Below are 10,000 nucleotides of genomic sequence, written 5' to 3'. Positions count from 1 at the left end.
TGATTTTTTCCTGCTACAGGAAGCTCCTCACTCCGCCCACTGTACCATCTGACCAAAACGCCCTCGTCGGCAATGCGACCGCCACCCTGGACGACCTGCAGCAGATCATGCCGGTACGAGTCTCAGCTTGATTTGTCACTGGTGTGAATCCCAGTGACTGAAGTTGCATCAGTTTCTTCTGTAATGAGATATTCATATTTTTCCTGTTGATGCGTATTTTAAACCTGAAGAAGAGCAGCACCGCGGCATGTTTACCTGCACAGGTGTGCTCACTGTATGCAGAGCTTACAGTCTCAGTCTGAGGTGTGTTCACCTCCGACGTGCTCATACCTGCATGTCTCTGTTCTGCCACTAGAGGGCGCCAGAGTTAAACTTTTAATCCTTCTTTGTTCACCTCCACCCCTCCTCCTCCTCCTCCTCCACCCCTCCTCCTCCTCCTCCTCCTCCTCCTCCTCCTCTAAACATCTCTTTGTAGAGTCTAAATTTAACCTGGTGTGTTGCTATCAGTTAAATCTCCCACCAGATAATATTTTCATCTTTGTTGGCTCCAGAATATTTACGTGCATTTAGTCGTCTTCTTTAAACGCAGTGATCATGCAGTATTTTTCCATTGTGCGTTCTTTCATGCATTCTTTTCCGTTTTTTGAGGTCTTTTCTCAGATATTCTGAAAGGTTTTCTCTCTGTGAACAAACTGAATCAAACACGTTCGTGTCTTAATGAGGGAGTTTGTTTGTTTCGGTAAAATTCACATGTAACACTTTGTTCGAGGTTGAAAGCTTTCTTGTGTTCCCAGAAATGTATTCAACCACTTCAGCTCACTTCCCTGTCTGTCTCACACACACACACACACACACACACACACACGCACACACCTACACACACACATACATTCTGTGTCACACTCACACATGCCAGTGTATACATCACAGCTGTACATACTGTACCAACATGGTGTACTTTCCTTGTTCTCAGTGTGTGTCTGAACATTTTTTGGTTTTCATGCACGTAATAACACCCCTGAGGTGTCGTTATGTTGTTTTGGAAGCAGTTCGGAGAACAAAACACTCATTATAAGCAACATTCATAATTTGAAACTGCAGCGCAGTAAAACTGGAGTATACTTTTATTTGAATAATGACTGGACCAGGCTGCAGTATGCAAAGAGATCCGACACTGTGTCCTAGATGCAGCCGCTAACAAAGACGAACAAAGAGGAAGGCACTGAACTCGACACACCTGCCGCAGGTGTCGACGGTTTTAGTCTGCAGCTTAGTGAAAGCAGTGTGCTCACATTTGTCCTCAGTTTGCAACAGAGACGCACGAACAGATGGAACAATTCACCTGAACTGTCGCTCAGAGTTACCTGATACAGAAGCTGTGTCACATCCAAAACCTTCCTCGGTGTGAAGGTCACACGCACACACACACACGCACACACACACACACACACACACGCACACTCTTAGTTGGGTCACTTTTTGAAGAAATTGCATAGACTTCCTGCAGACTTGCTCTAACCAAACCACGACTTGCCTCACTCTAACCCCAACTCAAACCCAAAAATCAGCTGTTTTCCAGCTGGGTCACAGCTTTTGACCCCAGTTAAACCAGTTGTCCCCAGTTACTGGTCTCACGTCTGAAATGTGAAAAAGGAAAATGGAGACTGAGTCACACCCACACACACTCCAGGATGCTAAAAAGGGCCCCCCGTGGTTGCATAACAGCAGGATATCAGATATGAGGCCTGCCGTTGGCGTCGGCACCATAACTCTGATGACCCCAACAAGCAAAGTAATAAAAGTTCATTCGTCAGATCCATGAATCAGTACAAGTGGAGCGTTGGCGTCTTGCTCGAGTGTGTTCTGATATATTCATTGGAAATTGCGACATAACAGGCAGTTAGGTTGTAGCCCGGAGCTCAGGCGATGCTGCAGCACTGCGGACAGCTTCTCACGCGTCATCTGATGTTCTGTCTGAAGGTGAAAAGCTGCTTCAAACCTGCACTGACGTGATGTCATGGATGTTTGCAGTTTTCCCACCAATACACCAATATAAAACAGAAGCTTGCAAAAATGAAAATCGTGCACAAGCGGAAACTGAGAATGAGGATTAATAGAATCTGTCTTAGTGTTGGCTGAGGACGCCTCTGTGTGTGAGGAGGACTCACTTGTCTGATTTGAGTTCTCTCAGCTGGTTTGGGATTGAACCGCTGACCTCCTGTGTCTGTCTGCAGGAGCTGGCTCATGGTTTGGGAGAGCTGCTGAGCTACGAGGGAAATGTGGAGGAAGACTTCTACCTCACCTTTCAGGTAAAAAACACGCTGAAAACTCGGCTCGGAGCTTCATCATGCAGGGATTACTGGAGTTTAGCTACAAGGAAAGCTTCTTTGTTAGTTTTCAATGCATGAAAGTACAAAAATGACTTGGTTTAGCGTTAGCAGTGTGCTTGACGAGCTGTTTAACTTGCTTACTTGTCAGGGTTTTATTTTAAGTTTATCACCACTGTTGTTAACGATGTGAGAAAGATCTGAGCTCATATGAAACTCTTCAAGGCCGCCGTGATGAGAGTGTCAGAGCAGGTCTGACGTGCTGACAGACAGCCGTGAGTGCCGTCACTGAGGTGTGATTTTAATAAAGACCAGAGGGGGGTCTGGATCAGCCCGCTGATGTCACACAGCAGAACCAGGTTTTGGACGAGGTATCAAAATTTAACACTTTTAGTATCAAAACTGTCAAATACTTAAAGCTGGCATTAAAAGTTCAGTCAGATTCATGATCTTTAAAGCTTTAGTAGAAAAACATGTTTATAATTCTCGGATGAATGTGTGAAAAAGAGACCCAGCATCAGTATTTTATGTTGTGGACGATGGACGACCAAAGATCGTTAACATGCATCGCTTTGCATCTTTATTCTTTCACCTAAATGGAGCCTCAAACTGAAATCAAGCCATTTTGATTTGGTTTGATGGGGACATGACATTTCCTGCAGGCTGAGCTCACAGCAAGAAGTGCCCCAAAAATGATCAACTTCCTGGTTAGATATCCGTCCTGGTTATCAGCTGCAGATTGGTGCAGGAATGCGCACCAACTGCTCACCTTTAGCTGCGAAACATGTCGCTTTCTTCCTGCAAGTAAATACTCATGATGATTATCTCTGTGTTCTGTTATCAGTGAAGTATTTTCCCACAAACTGAAGTAGAAATATATGAATGCATTTACTGTCAGCAACACAAAAAGTGACAAAGGCTGCTTCATTTTGATCCACTCATCGTTTCAGACGGCGCCAAGCTGCTCATGCTGACGCGATATCTCAGCCACTGAGCGCAGAAACCAGATTTAATGGAATCCTTTATGGTGCAGCCGGGCCTCAGTGTGAAGCCGTAACATATGTGAGAGGAGACATTATGTAAAAGCCTGCGTGGAGGTGTTATTTGAACCGGCAGTGGGGGCCGGCTGAGCGGCAGGTCACAGTCGCAACCACTGCGGGACGGTTGAACCCGCCGACCTGCAGCACTCTGGATCTTTCTGGACTTTCTATCGCTCTCACTCACCGTGACTCCACATCTTTTTCTCTATGTTTGGACATCAGTGTGTGTCCCTTCACTGTATTTATACCCATCTACTCCCCACACAAATATAAGTTTGTGCTGCTGTCCTTGCATGAGCCCTCAGTGATATAATTTATTCCCTATAGCCGCTCACCATAACCTCAACTTAATTCTAACTGTAAACCCAAAGTTTATTTCTGGGCCACATGCGAAACGTCGCTGACTCAGAGTCTCCTCGCTCATAGCTGTTCAACATTTTGGGAAACATGCTCATTCTCCGTTTTAGTAAGAGTGAGATGAGAGGAACAAACATACCTTTGTGCTAAAAATGAAGCTCGAGCATCTAAAGCTCAAACGATTTCATCCTCCATTCAGAACACCACACCCAGGTCAAAGTATTATACTTCAATAGTACGTTTTGTGCTCTTTTTGTCGCCTACGAGGAACACTGTACACTCAAGTAGTCCTGGAGTACCACTTGAGTAATACTTGAGTATACTTGAAATGTAAATAGTCGCCAAGTTGGCAAGTACACTAGTGAAAATCATCAAAACACACCTGCAGTACAATTGTATTACATCACTAATGTGTTGAAAATATACTTAAAATGAAGTGAAATTAAAGTACATTTTAATTAAGCATGCTAATAGTACTAATAACTACTTTGAAATACCACTTTAAGTACTGCAGGATTAGTATATTGATTTTAATACAGAACTTCATGACTTGTCATCTACACAAACAGTAAACGTGTACTTGTGAGGCCAAGCCTACATTTCATCCATTTCCAGTGTAAAAACAGCAGGTTGTTACTTGCTGGGCTTTTTCTTAGACTGTGATCACACTTTTAATCGCTCAGATTAGCGAGTTTGACTCTGAAGTATTTACTGTGTAAACTGCTGTAGTTGAATTCCAGCTCCCTGAACAGCCCCCTGTGAACGAGACCTTACTCAAACCTGCATTCACTGATGTTTTTGGGAAATTCTGTGGTGATGCAACATAACACAGCGTCTGATGTATTATCACCCCATAAGATAATATGGAGAGCAGATGGACGTGAACACGTCGAGGAGACACGGCGGCACTTGTTTGAGTCGTCTGTCCACCAGATGACAGGAAATCAATATTCATTCTCCTTTTCTCCAACAAATATGTGGCTCTTCAGCAAACGGTGACATTATACTGTTTGTGTGTTGCAGGTTTTCCAGGAGGAAATGGGCATGGTCAAGTCCTACAACCTGAAGCCTGGAGGAGACAAAATCCCTGTCACCAAGCAGAACAGGAAGGGTGAGTCCACACGGAGTCACAGCAGAGAGCACGTCGGTGCATTTCAGCAGTCGCAGGTCGTTACAGACGGATTAACAGCAGCATGCGGGTTCACGCAGCTGTTCAGGAGGTCAGTGTGTCACGTCGTCTCCCTCAAAAAGTCAGTCCAACGGTGGAAAACACGTCATGAGGAAAGGTCGAGTCTGTAGCCTGAAGAGAGACGGGTGGAGTGAACCAGAGGTGGAGAACGAGGCCACAAGAGAGGAAACCCTCCTTCTAGAGAGAGAGGCACGGCAGTCATGTAGAGCCGCTTCAGTTTTAAACCGTCCGACACGGAGAAAACTTCCGCTTCGTGTGCTGATACCAAACGGTGGAAACACAAACGACCTGTTCAATCGTTTCAAACAGGTGCACGTCCATGAATACAAATGAGCAACCCGGGCCAAAATGAGTACAGGTGAGGTCAGCAGCAGCTGCACAGGTGTCACTGCAGGTATCGTTTACTGCTGCTACAACAGGAGAAGCCAGAGGTGCAGAGGACGCAGTGTCCGTCAGAGAGAGACGCTTCAGAGACGCTGTGTGGGTCAAACTCTGGACTCTAGCTTTACGAAGAGCTCAGCAGCAACCAGTAGCTTATTGGTCCAGACCAGAAGTTCCAGGATCACTCACATACCAGTAAAACCAGCAAAACCAGCAGCAAACAGCCAAGCACGTTCACTCGTGAGGAGGTGTGGTCGCAGAGGTGTGGTGGTGGTGTGGAAAGAGGTTTTAGCATAAGAACATGATCTTCTGGAAGGTGCGACCCGCCCTCTCCTTCCTGCTGCAGATAGTGTCGTATTTACATTGGAAACAGTTCAGTGTGTTTGACGAACAGTTTTGTGCAGCACGCATCAGCTGAACTGCTGAAAGCCTCTCTGCTGTTTAACGAACAGAGAGCTGGCTCAGCTCGAAGGCTCCTTTGTTCTGTTTAAGAGGACGAAGGCGAGCTGAGAACTGTGTTATTAAAGCTGATTTTCCATCCAGCGGCTCCCGTTGGCGTGCAGGTCCGGCGCTCTGCCAGTGTCCCTCTGTGTGTTAAATGGAAGCCTGGAGGGTGAACGTTTGTGTAATGGGCGTATTTCAAATCACACCTTTGTGTTGGTCGTCTCTCCACAGAGTACGTCCAGCTCTACGTCGACTTCCTGCTCAACAAATCCATTTCTAAACAGTTTGCTGCCTTCTACCACGGCTTCCACAGCGTGTGCGCCTCTGATGCGCTCATGGTGAGTCCACAGCGTGCGTGTGTGTGTGCGTGTGTGTGTGTGTGTGCGTGTGTGCGCGTGTGTGTGTGTGTGTGTGTGCGTGTGTGCGTGTGTGTGTGTGTGTGTGTGTGTGTGTGCGTGTGTGTGTGTGTGCGCGTGTGTGTGTGTGTGCGTGTGTGTGTGTGTGTGTGTGTGTGCGTGTGTGCGTGTGTGTGTGTGTGTGTGTGTGTGCGCGTGTGTGTGTGCGTGTGTGTGCGTGTGTGTGTGCGTGCGTGTGTGTGTGTGTGTGCGTGCATGTGTGCGCGTGTGTGTGTGTGTGTTGGAAACAGTCGAGACTCGCTTGTTGGTTGCACAAACATTACATGCAAACGTTCCATTAGTCATTCGCTCCAGTTTGAAGAGGCTTTTCCAAGACGTCCTGCTGAAGGTTTACTTCAGAAAGTTGTGTTGATATTTAAAAATGATCAGTTTTAGAAACAATGTGAAATCTGGGAACCTGGCCTCGTCCAACATTTACCTTTATGCTCGTATTAAACACCGGCAGAAAGCTCAGATTCTCGCCAATCGACCATTTGAAGCAGCAGACAGACATCGCTAATTGAAATATTACACAAGATGAGAAATGTAGTAAATATTAGTGTTGATGGCCAAAATGTAGGTTTCATGAATACAGATATGAATATTTACGTAGAAAAATCTTAGAAATGTCCTTTTTTCTGGGGAACTCTTTCACACACCATTAGAGAAAACATGAAAATGTTCATTTTCCGTGGTTTTGTTAGCAGTTTTTTTTCTGACCTCTGACATCCCGAAGGAGATTTTTAACCTTCTGATTCACAGACATTCACTCGTTCACCTGCTCTCATCAGTGCAGTCGTTTTGATTTCAGGTGTCGCTGCAGGTGTGACGCAGCAGACTGAGTAAGTTTAAACTCCCTGGAACAACATTATCACTTCCTGTTCAGCAGCAGTGAAGAAAAAGCTTGCTCGCGTCGATTCTCTGGGTTTTAACTGGAGGTTACAGATGAGAGCAGAAACACGATTTGGTGATTTGAACTGTTGAACTTTTCCTTCTTCATCACAGATGAAGACATTTGGCCCAGAATGAGAATCAAGCAGAACGTTCTGTTTGTCTTCCTCAGCCAAATGTTAGCTCTCCCTGATAAAGATCTGCTGACTCTCATCTGACCATGTTTTTGTTTGTTAAACTCTGGAGACCCTGAACAGGGTCAGGGGCCCCTGAAGGACCCAAATATACACAGGAGACGAATCCACAACATGCAGCCGACCTGCAGGTATCACGGTCCGCCTTCCAAAAGCTCGCCGGGCGTCTGCTCCTTTGGTTTGACTTTTGTTGTACTTTTTACTTGCAAATGATTGAGTGTTGTAGCACGATGAGGGTTTGTGTTCAGGCTCTGACCTTTTGCTCCTGACCCTCACAGTTCAGGGGTCACAGTCAAGGTCACAGCGGACCTTGTGTGCGAGCTTCTGTGTAAATTCTTATTGCAGAGTTTTGTTGGGAGTCGCAGCGTCAGCAGAGCGAACACACTGACATAACATGGTGTGACAGACGCAGATAAGACGGACAGACGGACGGTTATCAGCTGAGAGGCTGAATGTGGGTCAGAGACGGGACAGATTGATCCTAAAAGTGAAGACTGAACAGCGAGGACAAGCCTCAGCTGTGCGCAGTAACTGCCTGCTGACCTTGGTGCAGGCGGATATTTATATCGTGTTGTCATTTGAAGCTCATCTCTTCAAAGACAGTGTCCCCTTATTTCTGATTTCATTTCCCTTTTCACAGCTTTGCTTGTTTTTTCCTCACCTCATTTCCTGACTAGACCAAACGTTTAAGTCCCTTCTGCTGTCCCCTGGAGGTAATATGAGGATTCAGCACTCGAATCAGACGAGAGAAGACAGACAAGACAAATCGAGCTTTTTAAGATGTCGTGAAAAATGAGAGCCGATCCTTTAATATGCTCAATAAATGAAATCAGAGTTAAAGCAAAGCTGCACAAGTGGCCATTTTAGCCCGTGAGCGCTGCCAGAGGGAAGCACACGGAGCGTCCACGGAGCAGGTCATCCTCTGGGGACCATGAATGCATCATTTCATGATGAGCTGTAGATTTTTTGGGATGTTCGGAGGAAGTGGAAAGTCTGTCTTGATGGTGTCAGAAGATGAAAGTTCAGGAAGTCACCACAATCTTCAGTCTCAGCTATACAGCAGTTATCAAGAGACATCAAGGCCAAGGAGTTGGACATACAGATGGACATCATTGTCCTCATGAATGCAGCAGTAAAAGATTTCATGCCTCTCTTCTAACCTCCCCTTCACACTCCCACACTGATCGGAGGTTTCACACGTTTAGACAAAACCTAAAGTAAGAGCATGTGACTCAGACACAGTGCTTTGAAAATGTCGAAACCTTTGCATTCAGAGGACAGAGGACACACAAAAAGGACGAGTGAAACGTGTGTAAGAGCTGCAGGACGACTGAAAACACACCTGTCTCAGACTCTGTCACTTTGACCCCATTAAAAAGAAGCAGTGATCCTTCAGTCACGTCCTCATCGCCTGACGTGTCAGGATGTGACGAGGCAGGCCTGTGGTTAACGTGTGTGTGGGGGGGGGGGGGGGGATTTTCGGGTATTAGATCATTGCAAAGTCAAGGTCAAACTCAGCATGACGACGTCTCGCTGCTGTTCCAAGAACTTTTTTTGAGTTTTCAGAGTGTCAGAGCTGAACTGCTGTGCACATATTTTATTTCTATGATCTGTGTATTTGACAATCATTATTCATGCTTTAAAACTGTTGTTTTGGCGTTTGTGAACTACGTGACTGACCTGCGGAGGTCAGACATTGAGCTGTAACTCGTCATATAATCTCACTTTCACATGGTCGAGAATAATCCTGGATGTTGCCAGTTTCACTTGCTTCCTGTCGTCAGCTGCGGTGACGCTGCAGAGCTTCCTGTTCCTCCTCCTGATTTACTGGCGCCGTTGCTCTTACACGATGATGTTACACCACTCGAGCAGCGGAAGCCATGGTTGCGTTAGCCGTTGTTGTGTTTTAGTGGAAATTCTGCTGAAAGGCTGATGTTGCGTCCATCCAGCTGTTCATGAAATGCTTCTTCGTGGTCGCTGCGTAGTTATAGTCCTTCAGATTTTCATGAAATCAAACGCTCTATTGAGGTCTGCGTGAGGGATTAAAGTAAATTATACGTCTGTAATTATTTGTTATTTTGATTGTTCAGAAAGTGTAAAAAGCGGCTGACCTCGTTTTTGCTTTGCTTGTGAAGCATTTTTACTTTTTTTCTGTGACGACACGTTCAAGGCTTGTGAGACGTTTGAGTTCTTGTTCATCATGAAAATCAAAATAAAAACTCCAAAAAACTCAGAAAGTCATTTGGAGTTCAGGTGTTTGCTGCATCACCATCCTCTCGGTGGTGTGTATTCATTGTTTTTTCTCGTGTTGTGCAGTTGCTGCGGCCGGAGGAGGTGGAGATGTTGGTGTGCGGGAGTCCGGAGCTCGACATGAGCGCTCTGCAGAAAGCTGCTCAGTATGAAGGATACGGCAAGACAGACACCACCGTACGGTGAGACGCCAGCACTTCCTGTTCAGCTGAGCACACTCCCTGCCCGTACAGTGATGCAAACCACCTCTCATTTCCTTCTAATAGGCTCTGATTCACTCGTGTGGCACCTTTATCTGATGTTTCTACTGAACAGCCTGAGTCAGACGAAGGCAGTCTGCTTATTATTAATAGCACATGTTATTTTAATCAGAATATGCACAAAGTTTCAGCGCTGCTCAGCTCTCCTGACCGGACATCACAATCAAGGCTCATTTGTTTCATCTCAGCCACAGTTTGTTTGTCACACACACACACACACGCAGACACACACACACACACACACACACACACACACACACACACACAGATGT

The 10,000-nt window shown here is 45.9% G+C and overlaps 1 protein-coding gene across 1 annotated transcript in view; it reads left to right on the top strand.

Annotated features, from left to right (window-relative positions):
- hectd2 (HECT domain containing 2) overlaps positions 1 to 10,000 on the top strand; it is a 41,330-nt gene that overhangs the window by 26,012 nt on the left and 5,318 nt on the right. The window contains exons 16-20 of the mRNA XM_076743439.1: positions 20 to 113; positions 2,235 to 2,309; positions 4,748 to 4,835; positions 5,970 to 6,076; positions 9,535 to 9,650. Coding sequence (XP_076599554.1) covers positions 20 to 113; positions 2,235 to 2,309; positions 4,748 to 4,835; positions 5,970 to 6,076; positions 9,535 to 9,650 — 480 coding nt within the window. The remainder of the gene's footprint in view (positions 1 to 19; positions 114 to 2,234; positions 2,310 to 4,747; positions 4,836 to 5,969; positions 6,077 to 9,534; positions 9,651 to 10,000) is intronic.

Source organism: Chaetodon auriga, chromosome 11, assembly GCF_051107435.1.
Source record: "Chaetodon auriga isolate fChaAug3 chromosome 11, fChaAug3.hap1, whole genome shotgun sequence".
Lineage (NCBI taxonomy): Eukaryota > Metazoa > Chordata > Actinopteri > Chaetodontiformes > Chaetodontidae > Chaetodon > Chaetodon auriga.
The sequence above is the reverse complement of the archived record's forward strand: the minus strand, read 5'-3'. Positions and strand labels throughout refer to the sequence as shown.